Source organism: Echeneis naucrates, chromosome 8 (assembly GCF_900963305.1).
Source record: "Echeneis naucrates chromosome 8, fEcheNa1.1, whole genome shotgun sequence".
Classification (NCBI taxonomy): Eukaryota; Metazoa; Chordata; class Actinopteri; order Carangiformes; family Echeneidae; genus Echeneis; species Echeneis naucrates.
Window position 1 is genome coordinate 11,542,598 of NC_042518.1, and position 24,553 is coordinate 11,567,150.

At 40.7% G+C, this 24,553-nt stretch overlaps 3 protein-coding genes across 5 annotated transcripts; 2 read left to right on the forward strand and 1 right to left on the reverse strand.

The window, feature by feature from the left end:
- tmem11 (transmembrane protein 11) lies at positions 1-3,533 on the forward strand. The gene is made up of 2 exons (XM_029508931.1): positions 1-65; positions 1,483-3,533. Exons 1-2 carry the CDS (start codon positions 19-21, stop codon positions 1,997-1,999), a joined length of 564 nt encoding a protein of 187 aa, XP_029364791.1. The 5' UTR covers positions 1-18; the 3' UTR covers positions 2,000-3,533.
- Positions 3,534-4,190: 657 nt separating this feature from the next.
- On the forward strand, positions 4,191-8,365 carry dhrs7b (dehydrogenase/reductase (SDR family) member 7B). Its single transcript, XM_029508843.1, has 7 exons — positions 4,191-4,313; positions 5,123-5,307; positions 5,506-5,624; positions 6,030-6,240; positions 6,449-6,541; positions 6,633-6,785; positions 7,492-8,365. Exons 2-7 carry the CDS (start codon positions 5,154-5,156, stop codon positions 7,695-7,697), a joined length of 936 nt encoding a protein of 311 aa, XP_029364703.1. The 5' UTR covers positions 4,191-4,313; positions 5,123-5,153; the 3' UTR covers positions 7,698-8,365.
- Positions 8,366-8,446: 81 nt separating this feature from the next.
- Positions 8,447-24,293, reverse strand: cramp1 (cramped chromatin regulator 1). Of its 3 annotated transcripts, XM_029509348.1 has the most exons (21): positions 24,200-24,218; positions 22,790-22,866; positions 22,031-22,407; positions 19,986-20,194; positions 19,660-19,813; positions 19,049-19,132; positions 18,831-18,879; positions 18,384-18,469; positions 17,697-17,820; positions 16,302-16,383; positions 15,118-16,071; positions 14,676-14,853; positions 14,209-14,381; positions 14,027-14,101; positions 13,838-13,919; positions 13,535-13,645; positions 12,805-12,956; positions 12,374-12,560; positions 11,915-12,082; positions 11,520-11,665; positions 8,447-10,587 (listed from the first exon to the last, which is right to left on the reverse strand). In XM_029509348.1, exons 2-21 carry the CDS (start codon positions 22,837-22,839, stop codon positions 10,474-10,476), a joined length of 3,555 nt encoding a protein of 1,184 aa, XP_029365208.1. In that variant the 5' UTR covers positions 22,840-22,866; positions 24,200-24,218; the 3' UTR covers positions 8,447-10,473. The 3 variants fall into 3 exon arrangements, with proteins under 3 accessions (XP_029365208.1, XP_029365209.1, XP_029365207.1); XM_029509349.1 differs by lacking the exon at positions 22,790-22,866 and having other exon boundaries at positions 24,200-24,293; XM_029509347.1 differs by lacking the exon at positions 24,200-24,218 and having other exon boundaries at positions 22,790-22,938.
- Positions 24,294-24,553: the final 260 nt, after the last annotated feature.

A 24,553-nucleotide genomic window follows, 5' to 3' on the forward strand; every position in this document is an offset into this window, starting at 1 on the left:
TACGGTTGTATCTCCAACATGGCGTCGCTGGGAAGGAGGCGCGGTGTCCCAGTAAGCAGGGAGAGGTCAGTTACTTCACATCTTGGCCATTATACAAAAATATTGTAATGTGATTCATCGTTTTTTCGATTTTGTCACTCGCCGGGCCCCAAACGTGCATGTGGTCTGGGATGTAAAGTTATATGCCAACACGAAAAGCACGAATTTTACCCCATGGTTGGCTAATGTTAGCGGGCTAACGTCCACAGCTAGCTAACGTTAGCAAGGAAACAAACCAGTAGCTCATGTGATGTTTTGGTTTTTTGACACCAGCCGAGTAAGTGTGACCAAAGTTGACTTTAACCAGGCGACGATGACAGCGCTGTTGTGGTCTTTTCCTCGGCTCACATGCCGGACAATCCTGTCTGAACTCGCAGTCTTGTCAGTTCTTTGTCGACCTGTTCTGAAAGTAAACCGGACCTCAACTTAGCTGCCCAGTCCTCCAACTTTCTACCATGCGAACAAGTCAGCTAATATTTTCTAACCTGCTCTCATCTACACCACATTTTCTTATTTGTTGATCCTAACGTGATTTTCGTTTTTAATGACCTTAAAGCCTCCCCTCCTCAGCCGATGACCCCGCTGTCTGTGAAGTCCCATTAGCCTGTTATCTTTATGGCCGTTATGGTTTGCTTGTCAGTTTGTCAACATGCACATGTAGGCCTGAGCGTCCTCACGTCTTAGTTTTAATTATCTATGTGATCCTTTTTAAGGCCTGATTTATATTTCCCACATGCAGTGTTCTCGTCAACAGACTTAGTTAATTTTGGAATTTTACAAGTAGACGCATATAAAGTAAATAATTTGTGCACTACACATATTTGAAACAGTGAATATTTAAGTTAGATGGTTATATGTGACAAAAAATTGAATGAATACGATTTGAAATGAGCTTCAAAACGTCACTAAAGTGTTTTCAAACTCCCTCTTAATGTCTCATACACCAGAGGTCATGGACATAAACTTTTTACCACTTTAACCAGACATGGTTAAATGGCAGTGATTATGCAGATTTGCTGAAAATTAATTATAAGATTGTAATCACATAGCTTTTGTATGTTGACATATTGATTAGCAGCAATTAAACATTTCTATAAAATCCTTTACTGCGACTTTTCACCTTTCCCAAAAGGTTTACTATGTATATAACATGTTTCTTTTTGTTTGATTGTCTGTTTTGTATTATTTGATAAATAGAACCAGATGTAAAATTTTCACATGTAGATGCTACAAGTAATAGTTGCAACTCTTGTGACATCGTAAAACCTGGGCGAGTTCTACTGATAAACATTATTAAAAAGATAACAAATCTGTACTTTTTGTCTTGGCTAAAATGTGTCCATAAAAGTTGGCTGGTTAGTATAGACATTTTCGGTAAATCAGACTTGCTCTTCCTTCTGATCTCACGCTCACTGTTGCAGCCCTGTGTTTCTGTTTCTGCAGGGGAGTGATGGCAGCTACAGACTGCTATATTGTGCACGAGATCTACAATGGAGAGAATGCACAGGACCAGTTTGAATATGAGCTGGAGCAGGCACTGGAGGCCCAGTATAAATACATTGTTATTGAGCCCACACGCATCGGAGATGAAACGGCCCGTTGGATTACAGTGGGCAACTGCCTGCACAAGACGGCCGTTTTGTCAGGCACCGCTTGCCTCTTGACGCCACTTTCACTACCTGCTGAATACTCACGCTATGTGGCATTGCCCGCAGGTGCCCTCAGCGTGGCCTGTGCTGCCCTCTATGGGATTTCATGGCAGTTTGACCCATGCTGCAAGTACCAGGTGGAATATGACAGCCAAAAACTCTCGCGGCTGCCCCTGCATACACTCACCTCCTCGACACCCGTTGTATTGGTACGCAGGGATGACATCCACAGAAAGAGACTCCATAATACGATAGCACTGGCTGCCCTGGCATATTGCGCCAAGAAGATCTACGAACTCTATGCTGTATGAGTGCACTCTGAAGAGGGGATAACAAACAACAGAAAAAAGGAAAAAACAAACAAAAAAACAGAACCTCTCCACCCACAGATTTAAGAAAAATGGAAAATGTGATCAGGCCAAGCAGTTAGCGGCATATGTCCAGGGTGCTGCCACTTTGAACAATGATCAGAGGGATAAAGTAATAACTAAAAGGAATTGTTTCTCTCTTACATTTCCTTACTTCGATGTGACAACAGCAGCACATTAATCTCTGTAGTACCCTTGCGATTCCTTCCTTGTGTCCTCTACCTGCATCCTTGACTCACAGCAAACTCGTACACAAGGGCATGGCAGCAGTTCCTCTGGACTGAAATGTATTACAGTTGAAACAGACATGATTTGAGTACCAAGCTTTTTTCCCCTTTTCCCTTGTAGTTTTACTGTACCCCTTTGTTGCTGATCAGTACGTCACCCTTTCATTAAACATTAGGTTATTTCAAACTAATTTTTCTGTATTTTATTTTACTTTTTTCATTAAATTGTTTCAATATAATGTCCACAGAGGAGAAAATAGCTGCAACTTATGTTGAGATTGTCTTCTTCATGTAGATTTTCTTGTTTGAAATAATGCAAGTAAGCTCTTGTGTGACAATGATGTGGCTCAGTGTCCTTGTTTGAGAAAGAATGTGTACTATTGGAAAGTCACATTTTAAATACGCTTCGAATGTATGTCACATTAAAATCAAGCCAAACATTCAATGCAAATTTAGAAAAAATAAACAATTACAAATTACAGAAAACAATAACACAGCTGAGTTTTCATCCAGTGGTTGGCAGTTGCTTTCCAAATAAGCACTTTTAAAGTTTAGGATGCAAATAGAAGCAAATACTAATGATAAGGTGAGCAAAAATAAATATGGATGAGCTGTGATATAAAAATAGATTTGCATATGACTATATAACATTTTTTTTTAATTTTATTTTTTTTTTTTTGCCAGACGTAAGAGCAAATTAAAAAACATGTATGGTGCAATAGTTCATGAAAAATTCTAAGATGAATTTCAATGAAATCACACAAGGTCCTGCAAATGCTGCTAAAAGTTAAAACGTTTTAAGGTTTGAAATTAGCTGGTTTCACTTAGTAGTTTAGTAGTAACACAGCTCCCGCAGGCAGGCTAACAAAAATGTTAGTCTTCAGTTGGAATGGGAAACATCTTTAACAGTGGTATAAAAGAATTGTTGAATCTACTAAATGTCATCCTGTTGTCCAAAAATGTACAAGGTGCTTTTTTTTTTTTTTGTTTTCTGTCCCAATTGTGCTTATGTAGGTAAAATGTACAGTTTCTTGATAAGTGTACAGCATATGAAAGCAGCACCTCAGATAATGGATACCCTGGTTTTTGACTTTATTCTGGAGAAAATTCAGTTTGCAAACTTTGCTGTGTTCTTTGTTCAAATTGACTTTACAAGCTCAGCCACAGTCAAGCTTTGCAGTGTGTTGGACCTTGAAAACCACCGGCAGGGGTATTTTGAGCCTGAGCTCGCCCGTTTTGAAGTTGAATAAAATAAAATGCATTAATGCATACAGAGTATCTCCAACCTTTCAGTGATATTGCCTCTCACTCTACACATGCTTTAAGGGATTAGCAGAACTGAAATATGGTGACACAGACACTTGAAGCAGAGGGATGATGAGGACAACCTTATAAGTCGGCTGGTTTGCAGCCAGAGAAGGCTAACTATCTGTTGGCTGACCTGCTGCTGGCATCAGTACATGAGACCTGTTGTCTGGTTATCAATCTGTGAGGAAGACTCTACCTCGTCTGATGGCACAGGTATGACCCTGTCATGCTAAAGAAGATGGCCAATTTCCATCTACTAGTTTCGTTCATGGTAAGAGTGAGCTACCTCTCTTTTGTTACCCAGATTTTGATTTCCCATCACTTGTAAGAAATCAGACATCAGATCATCTGTTTGAGGAAACTTTCACCCATACACCATTGTTTTCTGTGATGCAATCATTGGCAACTGTAGTCTTTTTTTAAACCACGCCACATCTCACTAACTATTGGGTTTACAACCAGCTTATCACAACACCAGATAGGAGCAAGATATTCTTGTTTACGCCTAAACAATAACCCCCTTTAAGATGGCAGTATAGAACTTATCGCGGAGAGAAACTGAAAATAAGCAGGTTGGGCCTAAACGACAACTCCCATAATACCTTGCGGTGAACACCCGGAAACATTCGAAGAGGCTGTCGGTTGTTCGTCCCCCCAGCTCGGAACTTCGCCGCCGTCACCGACTGTCGGTGTTGTGTCTGTGCTGCGGGTCACCAGCTCAGGTGAGCCCCAAATTCGCACCCCCTCCTCTGGCCACAGGCGGCGGGTTACGGCGCCGCGGAGAAGCTTCCGCTGGCTCACCTTAGCATTAGCTTCTCCAACCGTCTGGCAGTTCACTATTAGCTCCCCTGTGCACTGCAGGCTAATGTTAGGCGTGTAGATCACATGTTTCACATTCCAGTGGAAGATGAAATACACGTTTTCATTCACCCAACGTGCTGGTGCTGACCGAAGCATTTAACCATCATTAGCTTTTATTCCCAACATAGTTTCCAGTAAGGCAGGATGGCTGTCTCTGTTGTCCTCACTTGTATCAATGAAAGCACAAGTTTCTCTGAATTGTGCAGCTTTATGCCGCCACGCTTACTGTTTAGGGACTCTTAATTGACAGATTGTCACAATATCTTGTTTTTTGTAATATGCAAATTATTTTCTGTTCGTCATTTTCTTTGCGTGCGTTAGTTCATCTAATGCTACTTGTTTTATGCTTTGAAAAACACCAAACCATCTGTATCTTAACCTCTAACAGTCTTTTACGCAGTAATGGAAAGTATCCTAACCCTAATCCTAAAGTATAGATCACCCTGGTCTGTATAAACACCCATTCAGTCTTTTTATTCCATTTAGGATTGCAACCAGCAGTCATTGTACGTGATTTTTGAATTGATACATGTTTGACCTGTAAAATGTGACAATGAAAATGATACCAGTGTCACATAGATTGGGTGTAAACTGTACAAGATCAGTGGACTAGAAACAGTTTTGGAGTTGAGAAAAACTGAAGGCTAAATATTTGAGCTTCTGTCTGCAGGTGGTGTGTGTGAAGCAAGGAAGTGTGAGCCATGGATCGAGTCATGGGAGGAGGAATGCTGCCACTGGTTTTAGCCAGTGTGGGGGTCTTGCTGTTGTACCGGATACTCACTCACCTCAGACCAGGAGCTTCTCTGCGGGATGCTGTAGTAGTCATCACAGGGGCCAGCTCTGGACTGGGAAAAGGTTGGACCCCTCTCATTTCTAACTTAAGCTTACATATATCTGTTCTCCGCAAATAAGGTCCCTCTGATTTCTGGCAGCTCACTCCAGTTCAGTAGTCGTATGGCTGTTTACATATACTGTAGTGTTGTGTTGCTAGTGTTTTTGCGCCAAGCTGTTTAATTCTCAGCATGGATCACACGTGTGTTTTCTGTGATGCAGAATGTGCACGGGTCTTCCACGCTGCAGGTGCACGGCTTGTGCTCTGTGGTCGCGATACAGCCCGTCTGCAGCAGGTGGTGCAGGAGCTTACAGCATGTTCAACAGGCACAAAGCACCAGGTGTGTTTTTTTTTTTTATTAAAAAGTGCGCACTTCAGACTCTGACCACTGATGATGTGATGATGATGTGAGACTTCATCTCACCAAAGCTGTCCCCAATAGCACTTTTATGACAGTGTAACGTCAACCATTTAAGAATGTATTTGAAAAGAATATTTTTAGAAAATAGAAAGGAACCGTCTTTTCCAAAAATAAAATTAATTCACATTTTTTCCAAGCCTGCATTATCAAATATTTATTACAAGTCCTTTTTTTTTTTTTTTTTTGTAACTTGCCACTGATATCCATGAAAAGTGAGACATTTTTTCTTTATGTAGCATATCAACCTTTGTTAAAGGTGTGGGCATTATAGAATGATACAAGACAGATTGAGTACTGAACTGTTGTGTTTTCTTCAACCACCAGACTTACACTCCCAGAATTATTATCTTCGACCTGGCTAAGACCGACACGGTGGACAGAGCTGCAGAGGAGATCCTGAAATGTTACGGACAAGTGGATGTCCTCATCAATAATGCTGGAATCAGTTACCGTGGCAACATACTGGATACCCATCTTTCAGTTCAACGGGATGTGATGGAAACAAATTACTTTGGGCCCATTGCTCTTACTCAGGGTTAGTGAGCAGTGCAGCTTGGAGTTGAGGCTTATGAGAATTTGGTTACCAGATCTGAGTAGTGTTGATGCAGAAGGATTCGTTCAAGGCTCTTGTTGATGACACTGATAAGGAAGCGACATTTTCAGATTTCCTTGAAGAAAAGGTTTAATGGGGAATGCAGAGTATTGTTAACTGTTTGATTTGTTCTTCTCTTGTCCTTTCACAGCTCTCCTGCCCTCCATGGTCCACCACCGTAGAGGCCATATCGTAGTCATTAGCAGTGTCCAGGGAAAGATAGCCATTCCTTACAGATCAGCGTGTAAGTTGGCTGCATTTATTCATTTATTTTAAATCTGGTTTGTCAGTCTGATGGAAAATGAAGCAACACTCTTTGTCCACACTGTGGTTAGATGCAGCCTCTAAGCACGCAACCCAGGCTTACTTCGACTGCTTGCGGGCAGAACTGGGCCGCTATGGGATTCCAGTGACCGTAGTCAGTCCAGGGTACATCCAAACCAACCTGTCTGTCAACGCCATGACAGGGGACGGCTCGAAATACGGAGGTGAGGCAATGAAAGGATTCGGACTGTTCATGGTAAAGACAAGGTAATGTCAGTCAGTGGGATAATTGGGTTATTTTTGGCCTGGTAGATTGCATGAGGACGAAAGGTAGTGTGAATGTGTGAATTGAGGTCATCACATTCCTTATTAGAATGGCACTAAGTGCATCACTTCACCAAACAATATCACAATTTTTCCCACTAGACTCAGATTGTTATACAGCTCTGCACCAAAGTGAACAAATCAGAAAGCTCTAGGTGAAAGCATAACTACTTTTACTGAGGTTACGATGCTAGGCCTCTACATTTCTACAGTTGTACCATCAACAACTTGTCCAGAATGTTTTGTCTATTATTTTGATGTCTTAAAATACTGATATCATTTACGAGGTAAATTAAAACTAATACATTATGAATTATACACTGTATCAGAGTATAAGTTAAATTTATGAACATCTATGTTAATCGTAGTAGGAATTCAAAGTGATCTACATATGTATATGCATTAAAATAAGGGAAATAAAAAAATCCAAAGTAAATAAAAGTAAAAAAGTAAAAAGAAAACAAGAAGCTACAATGGCACAAATTAAACCAAAAAAAAAAAAAAAGGACAATAGAACAAACAAGAGAGGGAGCATCATCCCAGTGGCTGAACAGTGACTCCCAGGTGTCATTGATGTGTTGTTTGTTTGTGGAACACTGCTTTCAGTTTTGGATAACACCACAGCTACGGGCTGGGATCCCAGGGACGTGGCTCAGGCTGTTTTAAGGGCTGTCCGACAAAGGAGGAAAGATGTCATTTTGGCAGGACCTCTGCCTACCCTGGCCATCTACCTGCGCACATTATGGCCCACACTTTTCTTCAAACTAATGTCTTCTCGAGCTCTCAAGGAGCAGAAACTGAAAGACAAATGAGGACTGAGAGAGCAGCAGGCGTGGGACAAAGGCTGCCCGAACATTTCAATTCATGTGGATTAAAAGATGAAACTGACTTGGACCCGGACACTGAGTAGAGATGGAGCCAATGTGAAACAAACCTGTGGCCCTGCAGTTTCTGTATTCTGTAACAGCACCTATTGTTTGTTTTCAGAATTCACTTCTTTAAGTGTGAACACTTTTGACCAGGTATGGTTGACAGATAATATGCTCAAACTCTTGACATCATTCTACTACCACACTGTCAAAGAAACAACATGGGCTGCAGTATAACAGTTAATATTTGAACAACTGCAAAACTGTCTGTTGGGATTTAAAATCTCTAACTCTAACCATCTGATACAAAAAGGTATAAATGAATAAGAACTACTAATGTTAGATATGATGAAGGTATTCTGTGTTTTAGATTGTCTCCTATAAAACTAATTTGAAAGCTGCAACAAGGGCTTTGTCTCTTATTTAAGAGTTGTGCTATATGGTTATGAAAGTGCTTTTGGTACACAAAGTAAGGAAATGTTGCTTATCTGCCCAAAAACTGCCAAATTTTTTTTAAACGGGCAGTTTGATTTCCTGTTTGACCGAGGCAGTGTTGAAACAAAGTTATATATATAACCTCATTTGTGTCCACACAAGCAGTTCCTCCACTGTGTGTATATAAAAAAAAAAAAAAAAAAAAAAAAAGACTGCCCACAGTGACAACAAGCTGGTTTTATAACTATCTTTATACATAGAATAAAAACACCTTTTACAAACTGAGAATTTTAAACAACAGGTTTTTCCTTTTTAGATGTCATTGTAATATTAAGTTAAGCAGAAAAAACATATTTTCTGAAATGTTAAACAATAAATAGTCCAAATAACAATTTACATTATGTTACAAAAGTCCAGTGAATACTGGAATTGCCATTTGTACAAATAAATCCCCCCCCCCCCCCCGAAAAAAAACAAACAAACAAACAAAACACATGCCAAATTCAAAAATAAAGCCTGCTGTTTTTTCCTAAGAAGGAATCATCTTCATTGTTTCTTTTCTAATGTGAGATGATAAAGCCTTTTCAGATAAACATTATAGGAGCTTTTACATTGTAGAGTCAAAGCCCCAAGGTGCTGAAGGAGACCAACATTTTAAATCCATTTGTGGAATGACAACAGCTTCTCTACAATTTACACTCACAGTTATGACATTAAACATGTTGATGAGGCAAGATGTTTACAATACTGCATACTGATGATGCTGGTTAAGTGAAAGTCAGAGCATCTGAACACAATGAGTTTGAAATGAACATGGGGTGTCCGGGGTTCCCATGAACTGCGGATCACACAGGGAGTGATCCGAGGTCACAGGGATATTGAACACGTCAAGAAGTCAGTTATATTGACATAGTGTTCAGTATCAAGACTTCATGTTTTAAACAACTAATCTGAGTGTTTTACTAAGGATAAAAGAATAACTGCCAGACTGAAAATGTAAGCATAAGTGGAGTGTTAACTATGCCTTTAGTGTTTGGATTCATTGCTGCCGGCTCTGTTGGGTTATACAACTGGGAACTTATAGAGCTAACCAATAAATACCCAAAATTTTAGAATTGATCACATTACGGCCAAAAGCAGTTTTTTTTTTGTTTGTTTGTTTTTTTGAGTTAAAAGATTCAAATTTGTTGCAACATTTTCTTCAAATATTTGACCAAAATGTATTGTCTGGGTATATCTTATATTTAAATTAGAAGCAGCTACTAAAAAATTAAGATTTTCTTTGCAACTGGATTATGTAACAACAAAGTGACTTAAACGCCATTTCAAGCTATATTATTACCTCAACATGCATTAAAAGCAATGAACATTCAATGAAATATCTTGTGATGCACTCTGATATGATTTCAGCACAAAATTTAAAATGTAGTTGCTGCAGACCCAACAAAAAGCTGCCATTTTGCAAGGGGCTGTAAAAAAACATGAAGAACCTGATCCCAAACAGACATGGCAGACAATGTTTCTAAAATTCAACCAATAAAATCTGAACTGATAGCGATAACTAGCACACGAAATGAAGAGCAAGAGTGGAGGATTTGCTTCTATCTGTCCTGCTGGGTTGTGCTCCACTTCTGCAACTGAGGCCACTGATTAGTCTAAAGGATCTCACCAACATTCAGTCTTTTTAGCACTGCTATTACCAAAATGCTTTCGCAACAGCTGTACACCACTAACTGTGGCGTACCTGAACTGCACATCGCTGAAGATTTACACATTTTGGGGGGAGTTGATCTGAGAAAGCAGACAAAACAAAACAAAACAAACAAAAATATGCACACAAAAAAAAAAAACAAAACAAAACATACACACAAACACACCCCCCACCCCCCACGGGCACACACAGACAAACAACGAGCAGGAAGAGACGAGACAAGATCAGTGAAAATATTTTGTTCAGATATGGCATAGTATTTTCCTGTACATGAGGTTGTGTTTTGTAAACGCTTTTGTTTTCTAAAGTGTTTTAAAGGGCATTTCACCTTAAAGAACAGTGAAACCAATGCATTTTGAACTCGCTTTACACAATGGTCAAGGTTCACCGTTATTATTGCACTTTTAGAAGCAGGGAAGGGATGGCTTTTAGGGGCTGGTCTTTGTCCACATCTGGCCTTGGAAGCAACAGAGGGCCAACACACTAGACACTGAGGAGACACATGTCCTCTGGCCGTTCAACCTCTCATGTCCTCAAGATAGGAAAAGTTTGTGGGACCATGTCCTCTCTTCCTCAGGGCGGCGGGATGGAGGGCTCAGTCACGGCCAGCTCCTGAGCCAGGTCATTGAAGCGAGCGATATAGTCCACGCTGCTCTCACTCATCATACAAGCCAGCTGTGAGTCCATCTGCACACATAACCAAACCACCATTACTGGGTGCTTTTTTTCTTGGTCTGGAACAAATCAGCCGAACTAGAGGTATGAATGCACCTTAAAGACATGAAGTGATATTTTTTGCGCTGGATTGTGAGAAGGAAGAAAAGGCTAATTTTACGGGGCTTGCAAAGTTAGACTATTTTTTACTGTGTTTTTAGACCAAAAGCAGCAAGAACAACAAAAATTATATTTGGTTTCCAGTGGCTGTTGAAGTTTCCTGCTGTTAGTTTGTGGGCAAGGATGTAAATAAAACAGAGAGCAAGTTTGTTCAGAATGGGCCTCAAAGCAGCTATCCCAACTGCTATCTTTGTGAGAACCAACCACATGCAGAGTTCCATTTATTTATTTATTTTTGAAATTTTTATGTCTTTATTTTAGTTATTATTTGGTGAAGAGATCAAAAGAAAACAGGGAGGGAGGGAGAGAGAACGAGAGAGGGTAATTACATGCAGCAAAAGTCCTTAGCCAGATTTGAATCCAGGACGCTGCGTTTTCATGGCATGCGTTCTAACATGAGCCATATAACTGAACTGCATGAAGAACAAATATTCTTTTGCTTAATATGTTGTAAGTTAAAGTTTAACCGCCTCCTAATTCCACCAAATAGATTATAGGCTACACTTAAACTCAACTAGTACATCTGACATGAGGGTGGAAACCTGCTCCCATTTTCAAATGGAAAATGTTGTGTTGTCGTGCTGTTCTCTAGAGTGAAGCAACTCAATATTCTTAACTCTATAGGTTACATGGACTGCAACATTTTCAGTGTTGGTTGCATATTTGAACCTACACTGCCCCGTACGCGGCACAAAGAGTAGCAGGCTTACCAATAATGAATTACTGCCCATCATTTTGACGTTATTGTCACTGCTGTTCTGAGCATACAGGTCACGTCGACTCACCTCTGCCACATCTGGAAGGCCGCGGGACTGAAATGAATCATGGGAGTTGCAGTCCAGGAGGCTAGGACCAAGCAAAGCTGTGCCGCTGGAGGGGCCAGAGGAGGTTAGGGTGGTCCTCCTGCCCTTATCAGGAGAGACCATGCTGGCTGAAGGGAGAACGGAGACAGAGACAAGAAAATGGAAGTTTTGCATAATGAGTATTTGGAATGTTGATTTGTATCTATGAAAAGCTAATGTATTATGTATTTTGTTTGTAATATAAATATTAAAATATAAAGTAGACTATAACAATATATCACTAAGCTGCAGACCTGCAGTCTGTAGTTTTTAGATATAAATTAAGCTCTGCACTAGTATCTGTTGGTGGACAGTTTTTTAAACGGGAAAAGACTTACAGAGAAGGCATCCCAATGTGGAGTCAGATGAGTCGCTGGGGTACCACTGGGGGTCATGGCTGGGTGATGGGATCCAGCCTCGGGACGGGCTGACTGAAGGAGACGAGGTCAACAGTTTGGAGCTGTCATTGTTGCTCAGCTTGGCTGGAGAAAGCGCTGCCTCCTCACCTGCACCAAGAGAGACAAATTAGCTTACGCATACAAAACACAATGAGCCTGACAGATCAATAGCTTAGCTAGGTTGCATATAAATATATTTCTGAACTGCTACAAAACTGAACATTATCAGTGGAGATCAGAAAGCTTTTCCATTTCATTTTAGAATCTACATGTCAGTTAAATAATTTCAGTTAATTGCTAATAAACACCTCTTGTCTTGGTTGTCAAGTTCTCCTTCAGGCAATTTCTCAGTTTCCATAGATAAATACATTCTGTACTGGCTTTAAAACATGCACACACCATAGTGGGCTGAGTTGATGGCAAGCTCAATTATGGAGTCACTGATGTGTGTTTGAGGTTCTCCAGGAGCTAGAGCTTCTTCAGGGGGGCCAGGAAGAGAGATGTCCAAAAGTGAGGCTACGCTGGGTGGGGAGAGAATTGAGTCTCCACCACTGGTCACTCCAGGAGATGGTGGAGGCACACCATTCTGTGGAAAGAGCAAATTGTACACTTAGTGGGAGCTTTTGTGCCCTAAGTGCTCAGTAATACATGGATGTCTATCTGACATGTTTAATAGCTTCCTGCAAGATGGAAATAATTTCATTTTATAGTAACAAATGTTTTTAATTAAATTACTTAAATAAGTTATGACAAAAATGCCATTTTGCTCTTGATTCAAAAACTATTTTCCATCACTGGTGGAATTTTGCGTGTGTGTTTGTGTTCCTGACCTCTGGAACATTTTGCTGTAGCAGTTGAGAGTCTTGTTCCACAATAGGTGTTGTGGGGAGCAGGGTGCTGTTATCAGCAGTGGGAGGATCTAGCTCTCGACAGGGACTGCCAGGGATGATGCCTGCAGACTTGGCTGCCAGGTCAATGGCACCTAAATGAGCAACAATGAACAATTTAGAAACAAAGTATTTGTATAAACTCAAGTATGGATGAGAACAGTGCATGATTTTACATGTTGATAATTAAAATCAACAGTTTGAATTTAAAAATTGACAGCAGGGTGATGCAAAAAAAAAAAAAAAATAGCTGGAAGAATGTTTTGTCCATTTATCCCTGCACAAAAGAACACTCAAAACCATGCTGACTTCCAGAGACTAAGTATGAGTTAAGTAGTCAGTCACATTTGGATCAAATTAACACAATCCAGGAAATAGTTTATCATTAGAAAATAAAATGAATGATAACCACAAACAAATCAGCACTAATGCTGGTGGTGTCTGTTAACTTGGGGATGAAGTACTAAATGTAAATACTGTAAAAATCAACTCTTTTAGATATAGTTACTATTTAAAAGGTAAACGGCCTTAATTATGTTACGAAAAGATAAACAATTAATGTAAGAGATAGAATTGATATTCAAAGTTAAAACTTCAATATTATAGAATAAATTGTGCCTTAAATGGAATCTAACAACAACAACAAAAACAGATTAACAGAACCAATACATACTGGAGAGCTGGCTGGCCGTTGCAGAGCTGGGTGCTGTTGGGGAAACTTTGGAATTTAAGGGACGAGGGGAAGGAGCCAGGCGGGTGTGGATTGGCCGGAAAGATCCAGTTCCTAAGGAAAGTAGCAGGAAGTGAGAGAGAGATTAGCAAAGAAATTATGTTTGTACATAGAGCACATGGCACAAAGTTTATAAGGTTTATAAAGCACCATGAAAAATACATATTATTGTTCTTTCAACACTGAACATTTCCATCATCTACTGACAATATATTACACGAGCGGATGGTCATTTCTGGAGTGTACCTGTGGCAGAGGAGTTGGAGAGGATGGAGAAAGAGCAGACATGCTGAGGAGTGTCCCCTGTAGTCCGTGGCAGCAGTGTTCGCTATTGACAAGACAGAAATAACATTTTAGCTCAGTAACATCTAAGCGATGCACAATCAATGAATCAACCATACAAACCAAGATGGTAAAACACTCTGTTCCTCTCACCTGAACTACAAGAGGTTTTCGAAGTTGCCTGTTCCGAGGTTTTCTCTGCCTAGAAAGGAAAAGATCTGACTGCATCTACAACGGGAAAAAATGCATATTAACATCTGTGCATGTACTTTTGGACAATATACAAGTTTATTCGTTGTATTCTTGATGTAAAAAATTGTGCCTTTCTGTCATACACTGATAGAGTCTAGCTGCTGTCTTAAGGCAAGCTCAGCTTCCTTGTTGGGGGAAAACATTCTGTTGTGCCGGGAGCTGTTAGGGGGCAGTGTGGTGGGTACTGCGAACACGCCGCCCTCTGAGTCACTGCCAGCTGTCGATCCAAGAAGAGAGCGGGGAACGTTGCGTCCACCTGAGGAGAGGACATCAAGTAAGATTATGCAAGGACAGACATTATCTGAAAATAATGTATAAAGCTGCTGAGCAGAATCCAAGAGGGTATGGAACACAAAGTAAACTATCGTCTGACTCAGACAGGACTTGCAATTAATAATTAATTTCCATCATCAAACAAACAACCACAGCATAATTAGTATAAACACAAGTCTGCTGACATACATGGGACTGGAGTAGACAGTTATGAAGGTGAAGGTGAAGGTGACGGTGAAGGCTTTAACCTATGGGAAAAAAAAAAAAACACAAATACCTGAAATCCCAGCATTTGCCAGATGTAACCTGGCTCCTCGGATAGAGGCCTGCTGCCGGCCGCAGTTGGGGCTGCGTACAACTACTATGGGTCCCTTTCCTGGAGGTGTGACAGCCTGATTTTGCTCCTCTTGAGGAATCTTGAGTGGTGATGTGGATGTGGAGCACAGCTCAGGTGCCTGGAGGAGAGTATGCATTAATCAATCCGTTGTGCCATTACAACAGTTTAGAGATGGCATAGAAAGCACAGTTAATAACATATATAATAACATATAACAACAAATCTAACATTTATCCCTTTGTGAAGGATCTGTTGTAGATCAGTACAATCCAATTTTGTGAAGATGCAGGAATATGTAGTGCAGCACAGGAGCAGTATATCTACTTAAAAGTGCACAGAGAAATCAGCAACAACACTCTGAGAAGTAGCAGTTAATTCCTACCAAAGGTTTTGGATTGACCTCAGTGGCAACCAGTTTGAGCAGGCAGCGCAAAACACGGTTTGTCCTGTTGGACTTGGCCTGGGCAAACGTTTGTCCATTTTCTTGGCTGTTAGAAGGAACTGCAATGGGCTGCCATTCGTACTCCAACTGCAGCTTCCCTGGTTTCCCAAACATCAGGTACAACTCAGCCAGTGTAACATTCTCTGCGTCACGGGCACTCCAGCCCTCTTCTCTGATCTGCTCCACAGTCCGCTCTTTAGCGGCTGGTGCAGAGGCCTGCGACGCTCCCTCCTCTGAGCCTGTCATCTGAGTTTTGTTTGGCGGAGTCTGGTTGGCCTCTGGGGAAGAAGTGATAACGTTCTGTTCCTCTTTGCACTCTGCGCTCTCTACCCCACCACATACCTTCTCAGTGTTTTTGACCACTGCTAATCCACCACTGGCCTCTGTGCCACAACAGGTCTTTCCCCCTTCCGAAGGTCCCGCCCCAGTTCCCTCTTCTCTGGGGGCCAAAGTCTGCTGAGAAGAAGCTGGCACAGAAACACACAGGGTCCGCGTGTCCTCCACCTTTCCAGAACTGTCTGGTGAAGGTTCAGGATTAGGGGGTTCAGTTCGACGAGCATCACCCAAAACAGTCACTGCAGCACCAGCAGCACCAACAGCACCAACAGCACCTCCCCGTCCAGATTTAGTGCCAGTCCGTGGTTGAGGAGCTGTGTGGATACCCAGGATCTGAGCAGCTGGCAATTCCTTGGTGTTAGGCCGGTTCTTTCCACTTTCTAGCCAGTGTACAGTGCAAGAGGCCTTGGAGTGAACCACACGTGCCACACCAGGCAGTGTGGTCAATGTGCTGCTCTCAGCAGGGAAAAGAAAAAGCTCATCTGGCTGGGATTTGCTGGGAGAGTCTGTGCTGGACTGACTTCTCTCCAGACCCTCTCTCTCCATGAGACTCTTAAGCTGAAATGTCTGCATTAAAGACTCAAACACAACTGACAGTAACAAGTGAGTCCCCCCTGATGTTTACACCTGAGATGCTTACCTTTGAGTCACACAATAAAGATGACAACAAATACTGCAGGATGGTACTAGCAGCTGGGTATATCAGATAAGACAAGGTTTTTAAAAAAAAAATCATGTTTATCCCAAGCTTAAGTGAACACATGTACCATTTTTGTATTAAAAGATACAATTCGCTGGTCCTGGTACGCCCACTTCTGTTTCAGATACTCAATGAGGCTGGAAACCTTCCTATGGAGCTCTACCACCATCCTGGATTGGAAAACACAGAAAAAAGTTTTCTGAGAGTTGTTGGTTTAAAGGGTGCAGAATGCTTCTGGACTGACTGATTTAGAATGTATGGTCCTAATATATAGGGCAGTTCTGACGTGAATGATTCCAAATACAAGAATTATGGCTTTCAAAATTAACATGTTAATCCAGATTAATTCCTTTGCTAACATTTCTTAAAACACAATTAAAGCATCTCAAAAACCTCCCCAAAAAATATCTCTACTGCAGCACATGCAGTGTGCTAATGAAGTTTGTCCAAGCTGAGATGCCGCAGATCAGTGTCCAAGATGGCGGCTGGCAGTACAGAGCAAAGCCCAGCATTACGATGCAGGACTGTCCCTTGGAGAGGGTTCAAAACCCTGAGGTGAGTTACAATAAATTATTGGGAAGTGACACATGCGTTTTTATTTTGCATTTATTAATTTGCATTAATAAATGTAATAATCGATACTCAATTGAGTTGCGTGTGAGTACCGATATACCGATACCTCCATCACTAGGGGTCAGTTCATTCAGGGAGTCCACGAAATACTGTAACTGCTGGTTCGCAAACATCTCACCACTTAACATTGTACATAAGAAGCGGTCAGACCTCTCTGATAAACGATAATGATAAAAGATGGCTAAAAGATCAATAAGGCCACATTAATGTGGATATTTGCTTGTTGAAATAAAGAGTGGTAAATATGATGGGGTTGGGATGTTTTTTTGTTTGTTTGTTTTTTAATATTGCAATCTGGACACCACAATGGCTCTTTAGTTCAAATAAATACATGTTAAATATTTATATATTGCCTTATTTCATCAGTTTATTTGCCACCACAAATTGAAACACAATTAATAATGAATGAGTATTCATTGTGATTAATCTAAATTAATCCACAGTAGCTATGAGATTAACCTGATTAAAAATGTTAATCATTTGACAACCCTAACAAGCATATAAATAAACTTCATTGATGTGGGCCATATATAAATTTAAATAGATTTTCAGGGTAGTTTTTATCTTATAGTCTTGTGATGCTGGAGCCAAGAGGAACCAGTTTAAAGACTGACTGAAGGCACATTAATGCAAACAGGAATTAATTCGACAAACAGTGTTAGGCTACAGTGCTGTGCTGTTAAGAAATATTGCTGAAAACACTGGTGAATGTAGATGTTTGTGAATGCATCATTTTATACATCACAAAGTATCCAACTCAGATGTCAGTACATTCTAAAGGCAAGGAAACAGCTCCCGCTTCCAATACTCTGACTCCTCATAAGACATTAGTTAAAAGGGTAAGTCTGACCTGAGGCGAGGATTGTGGGCTAGACTCTGAACACGGGCCCAGGAATGGTTACTGCGTGGTTGTAGCTCCAATGCCACCTTTAGGGGAAGGCGCACAGGCTTCTGGTCTTCCTCATCACTCACTCCTGTGGGAACACAACAACAAAATGATACTGACTGAGTGACAAGGTTAGGAGATTTTAGAGAGCATGCATCCAACCAGTGGGATGCTGTGATAATATTCAGAAAATAATGAAAGAGAATGAAGAGTCTCAATAACAGTACATGAACAGTACACTAATTATCTATCATAAATGCTCAAGCTTAACGAATAGGCAGGAAATTATAAGACCAAACTGAGTGAGTACTCAGTTGTAAAACAAAGTAAAATTACAGAAAGGCCAGATGCAAACTGTGAAATTTTTTTTCCATTCTTGATTAAAAGAACAACAACAAACATAATTGATAACAACAAGTCAGACATCTCCGTCATTTCACTTCTGCTCCTCCTAATCACTTTGCTCCCACAGAGTTACCATGGAAATGCAACTAGGCCCACACTCTGCCATTGTTATTTCCAAAAAAATATCGCCCCCTCAAACCCTGTGCCTCACCATCACCGGGGTTTGTATTTTCAGCACTAATGTTTGTTTACTTGCATGTACGTTGCGTGTAATATTTGCTGGCATCTCTGCATGCACTTGCTTACCATCTGGATCACAAAGTTTCTTCAGTGCACGGCACATGGGTGCTTTGATCCGCAAGTTTCTCCCTTTTGAGCGCACAGTGGTGGCCCTGTTCAGATAAGGAGAACAGATAAATCTTCACTGTTTTTGGAGGAACACTTTTCTTCCCTCTACATCATCCAATGGAGGAAAGGAGGGATGCTAATAATTCACAAAAGCAGAGACTTTTTCAGAAATAAACAATTAACCAAGAACTAGACAATAACATTATTACAAGTTAGTAATAATGTACCTTATAATATTTGAAACATCATATTGTCATATGTCAAAAAGTCCCTCCAGGGATCAGTCAGCGAGATTTGTGGTCTATTTGGTGGTTGTAAATCTAATAAGCCCTTAAAATCTTAAAATTCAGAATGACAATTCAACGTGTTCATTTCTAAGGACCTTTTGTGAAACTATGTACTCACCCTTGCTGGATGAGTTCATTCAGTTTTGCCACGTTCTTATCATCCATTACTGACAAACACAAAGCCAGAGACCTGATTACAACACCGTCCAATAGGAGCAGCAGTCCCCAATGAAAGGGGGCATGCAGCATTAATCACATCCCATATGTCCTGATCTAATAGCATGAAAATACACACACACACGCAACTTTGAAAAGTCATGTATAGCCTTCACTTACATCCTCCAACTTTCTTGCGCAGCTCAGCATAGCAGATAAGCCCATACAGTTCTTGAGAGGACTTCTTCAGCACTCTGGAGTACACTGAAAAAGAAAAGGAAGCACACAACGCTGCTGTTAAAGAAGGCATGTGTATGCCACATTAAGATAACATGACAGCAACACAGAATTTTTGTCAGGGAAATGAGTTCAAGCTTATTTCATAACATTTGTTTTTCATTTGTCTCCCTGTCTAATATAGTGTTACATAAACATTAGTGTATAAATTATTGGGGGCAAGTAGACCAGTGAGACAGAATGACATTGTTTTATGTTGTCCAAGACACTGAGTGTTGTAAGAGGCACTGCTAAAAGCAAACCTACATGGCTGGACCTGAGTCAACATAAGCAAATTAAAATATCAAGACCAAAATATAAACCTTGTCCTTGTACTAAATAAACTAAAGCCTGCCTCATAGATAGAACAGGGTAAGTAAGACAAGATGAGATGGAGTAAAGCCACATTTGTAACTGTGAGAGAAAATGTTGGGAAAGACGCTCCTATTCTCAAAATTAACTACCCATTTAAAGGCGTGTCTATTTTTGGGTGATGAAGATTAAAAGCAGCTCACCATTGGCAAAGTCAATGTGTTTGGAGATCTTGTGCCAGGTACGGTAATAAAAGTGACGGACCTGCTCCTTGTTCTTCACCATGTTAGCTGGCTTGCCTCTCTTTTTGTACTTCATTGCTATGTTGTTCTGGATTGCCTCAAAATCCTTCCCATGCTGGGGGCAAGAGCAGCAAAACAGTGCAAGATGTCAAATTATAGCTACAACAGTATGTTCTCACATTAAGTGCCCTGTGACAGAAAACAGGAAAATGTCAATGACAAGTAAATGTTTGTTTCAGAGCATTAGTAAAACTTCTCAGAAATTATTATTTGGTATTAGTATTTACCTCATAGAGCCCCTCAAAGAAGCTGTTTTTGTCTTCTGCACTCCAAGACTCCCATTGCCGCCGGGCCCTTTTCTGGTTACCAGTTTGGTCGTCCTTCTCAGCAGACCCTTGGCCCTTAGATGCCTTGGATACTCCCCCTGTGGAGCCGGCCATAGGGCCAGACTGTCCCACTGCCCCCTGGGATTCTCTACCACTGCCGTTCTCTGCGCCTGTTTTATAAAGAATCAAGGAGACCACAAACCCATCAGGAATTAAACAGATGAAAAATTGCTTAATATATTTGAGAAAAAATGCAAAGAGAGAGCCAAATGTTTTGGTTGACCTCCTTGGATGTTTTATAATGCACAGAGAAGAAAAGACATGTAGTTCTAAGATTTGTGGTCTATGAAATGTAAAATGCATACATCTAAAGTCACCCACTGCCACGAATGTGCACAACCTGCACAGCACCCCCCCTCTGCAGTTACAGTTTGGCAATGAGGCAGGAAAAGGAATCAGTCCCTACGATCAGGTCTACAGTAGCAGGTCCAAAACCAACTCATGGTGGGCTCTAATGGCCAAGTTTACCCCAGCACACAACATGATGCCAGGATACATTAACACAAACACTGAGGCAGCTGCTGTTGTAGTGCTGTGCTATGCTGGAGCAACTGTACTTTATGCCAAAATGGGAGTTCACCTAGAAATACTAATAGCAGCTCAGGAGCTCACCGACACTGAGCTAGATGTGTCTTGTTCAAAATTGATGCGCACCAATATAGCATCATATGATTATATGTATGGCTGTTTAGATCAACTTCAATAATCTCAATTTACTGGATGGGAAAACTGATGCGTAGAACCAGATCACACTGACTCAAAAATATAATGCTTACGCTGAGTCCAATTAATATTTAAAAGCTAATTTTAAATAGAAAAAAACTGGCATACTATCACTCCAGAGCAGTGAAATGGTGCAGATTAAAAAAAAAAAAAAAAAAACACATATAAGCAACTAAGGAATATTTTAAACTAATGTACTGTTTGAAAACACAAAGTCTTAAAGGTTTCAGTGACAAGCTCTCACATAAACAAAAACCTCAGTCACTCACTGACATTGTGGAAAATTATGCTCCTGCCCCACCCCACCACACAAACTTTACTTGTCTCCCTCTGTGGTATGGAGACACCCAAGGGGGAGACATCTTATTTAATCTACTAAAACAAGCAATGGGCACATTGAATAAGACACCATTATAAGTAAACAATGTTAATTGTTTATCTTAAGTAATCTTAAGTAATCTCTAGCTTTACTTTATGTCTCAATACCACTGTGTCAGTTCATCAGTGACAGCTGCTGAAGGCTTCAGCAGGTCATTCACATTGCAAGTTACTACATCCAGATAATTTGGATAAAATCTATTTAAATTTAAGCAAATGGAAAAGAAATAATGTGTATCTGAGGTTTTCCATGGATGCAACACTAAAGTGTCATAAGTTGCTTCTTCTATCACTGTTGTCTGTTTAGTCTATAGACAAAATTAATAACGTTTTTCATGAGACATATTGAGGATTTTTTTGGTTGGGTGGATTACTGTAACAACCATAAAGGAATGGAGTGAAATCACATGCTCTTTTTTATACTCCATAAAAACAAAAACAACAATAATAATAATAATAATAATGATGATGATGATAATAATAATAACTCAGTTGACAATGACAGTCACAAAAGTCCCTGCCTTTAAAGCTGTAAAACCACATTTCCAAGACCTAAAAATAGTGATGTGGCACGCTAATTGAAGTGTAACTTCTGGTCTATGACTCTTCTTTTAAAACTAATACTTTAATGTTTTGTTTTTGTTTTTTTAACTGGAGATAGAGAACCCAGATATTTAGCCAGACTACAGCCCAGCCAGTGGCCCAGAGGGACTACACAGAAACAGCATCACTCAGCCACCCAAGATTAACAAACTGTTAACATCGTAAAAGAGCAACAACTGAGAGCAGACCCGCCGCAAATCACAGCTAATCACACACTTTTCCGTGCTGGTCATCTGCCGTACCTTTCGATTTTGCCCCGCCATGTCCATTGATGGTTGAGCCGATTGAATCCTTCCGGATCCGTTTACTCGGAGGTCGAACGCTTGATCGGAGAAAATGATGCTGGTCGTGACACGGAGGGGAAGGCTCCGCTGAGGTCTGGGGCTGCTGGGTCGAACCTGCCCCGGTTCGGTTCGGCGGAGAGGCTGGAAGGACCGCGGCCGAACCGGGGCTGAGAGCCGCGGCTGATGGATTAAGAATTTCCACTCCGTCGTCTCCCTTTGTACTGCGCTCCTCGCTCGCCTGCTCTCCGCTCTCCTCCTCGTCGCAACCTTCGGGCTTTCTGGACGGATTCCTCCTCCCATCGACACCGATCCCCTCCCTGGAGCCCGGTGTCATGCTGCCAAAGCGCATTCAGGGAAATTTTGTCACATTAGTAACAAAGCGGTGTGCGAAATTAACTTCTAAAGACGACGTTCACTGTCTCTCAACATGGCCGCCGCTGTTTGTTTCAAATCCCCTCTCCAGTCCCGACAAAACAACACCAAATATATGCAATTAACGCCTAGAAATAAATTATTTTTCGCAACAAAAATAGTTGAGCAAGTGACGGCAGTATTTTACCAAGTGTCTTTCGGCTCTAATGGGCGATATTTTAGGTTGAATTTAAACTAAATTCAAATGAGAGCGCTTTTCAGTTTAGCGCCCTGCAGAAACGACAACGAAAACCCTTCGCTGCATTCGACCTCTAAATAAAGTGTTAATTTCAAATATAAATTTACCCATTTTCGTACTCTTCGGTAGTGGGCGACGTCTTCTTTCTCTTCACCATGGATCCGACCGGTTAGAATGGCAATTCCTGATCAAATTGAGCATAATAAAACCGACACCGAGCCCTCCGCTTTCTGCCCTCTCCTTGCTCCAGCTTCGACTGAGCTGAACTCTCTGCGCAGTTCAACTGTTTCTATCAGCAACAACATTACTCAATGCTTCTTTGCAAAAAGAAATTAAACTACCAAACCAATGACATTTAAAGCATATTTACTGCATGCAAAGTGGAGGGATTTACTATGACATATGTCAGTTCAGATCGTTTGAATTGATAAGTATAGACAGTTTTATTAACCCGTGTGCAAGTGGACTTTGCTTGTCACTACGTCACCGTCGCCGACAGAAATAATGTCTGCAAAACGAGTTATTTTATACACATCCTGCAATTGTGGGGCTTTGTGAAAATACTATAGTTGCTGACATTATTATCGACTTGTAGTAATAATTAATCACATGTTAAAATCAGGTCCAGGCTTAAAGTGCCAGGAGCATATCATGGCATGGGTTATTACATGCGTTTCGGAGGGGCTTTGTGTCTGTTATAGCGTGTAAACAAAACAGAATTTATAACCATACGTTTGTTCCATTGTTGTTCATTAATTTGTCAGTTTTTGAATGACCAGGTAGGTTTGGAAGCTCAGTGGGATGACAGCAAGAGAGAGCCAAACAAAGAAAGATTAATTAGACGTGATTAAATCCGGTCTGAAAATGATGGGTAACATCCCTCATTACACCTTTAAATCTTAAATATGTGCCATCTAATTGCTCTTATTCACACAAATCAGTCCTTAAAAGGTAAATGATCTAACAACAGTATGAACCTGAAACTGCAACACAGGAAAGATTACGTTTACTTTCGCTCATTTGGGTCTTACTACCTCTTGCTATTTCGAAATTATTGATCAGATTCAAATTTAGCTCACATTCAATGCCAAAACATAATTTCAGTGTCGGTTGAGATTAATCTAAAAACTTATGGCATCATGCTGGAATATATTCTGCAGAGTCACATTACCTATCACATCCCCAATGTTATAGTGCTAGCAGCCCAGTGCTTTTACTTTTCCAATCACTTTCCTAAACCAGAAAGTTTACGTTGCTTCCGAAGAGCGACGTGATAGACGTTTAAGATATGTGTACAAACTGTGGTCGTTACTTTTATAGCAATAATGTATAATATTTATACTAGATACATACACAACGTGGTACCTAGCATGGCTGGTGTCGGTGGCTACCTAACGCCAAGGCTACTGCAAACAACCCATTACGTTACAAAAACTAATTATAACATGATGGCTGTTATTCTGTGGAGTCTCGCAAAGTTTTCCAGATAGATCATATTATACAAGTTTAAGAATTACCTGATGTAGAAGCTTGTTGGTGGTATTCCCAAACAACATGTAGATTAGCATCGCTAGCTGACTTTAGCCTCACTTTTTGTTACATGACAGTTCCTGCACTTCCAGTGTCCACGCGCTCTGTTACGCCCACTACAACTCGAAAACAAAGCATCTGATTGGCAGGACGTACAGGGGGGTGGCAGTTAATATTTGATTGACAAAGGTTTCCACCAATAGCTAGTGAAATAGACCCAGCGAAGAACCAATTGCCATTCTTTTCCTGTCATGCCGTCTAAGTTTCCCATATTTTGTGTTTTTAAAATACGAAGCCAGTTTGACGCCTTCATTGTCCGACATTTTTGCTCAGCAATCCTG

Excerpts from the sequence above, each read along its gene's own strand:
- tmem11 (XM_029508931.1), top strand. The coding sequence starts at position 19 with ATGGCGTCGCTGGGAAGGAGGCGCGGTGTCCCAGTAAGCAGGGAGAG. Across the intron at positions 66-1,482 it reads GTCCCAGTAAGCAGGGAGAG|GGGAGTGATGGCAGCTACAG; the intron begins GTCAGTTACTTC and ends CTGTTTCTGCAG.
- dhrs7b (XM_029508843.1), top strand. The coding sequence starts at position 5,154 with ATGGATCGAGTCATGGGAGGAGGAATGCTGCCACTGGTTTTAGCCAGT. Across the intron at positions 5,308-5,505 it reads CAGCTCTGGACTGGGAAAAG|AATGTGCACGGGTCTTCCAC; the intron begins GTTGGACCCCTC and ends TCTGTGATGCAG. Across the intron at positions 6,786-7,491 it reads GGACGGCTCGAAATACGGAG|TTTTGGATAACACCACAGCT; the intron begins GTGAGGCAATGA and ends CACTGCTTTCAG.
- cramp1 (XM_029509348.1), bottom strand. The coding sequence starts at position 22,839 with ATGGTGAAGAGAAAGAAGACGTCGCCCACTACCGAAGAGTACGAAAAT. Across the intron at positions 14,382-14,675 it reads GGCAAATGCTGGGATTTCAG|GTGGACGCAACGTTCCCCGC; the intron begins GTATTTGTGTTT and ends TCCTCTCCTCAG. Across the intron at positions 12,561-12,804 it reads TACAGCAAAATGTTCCAGAG|AATGGTGTGCCTCCACCATC; the intron begins GTCAGGAACACA and ends CTCTTTCCACAG.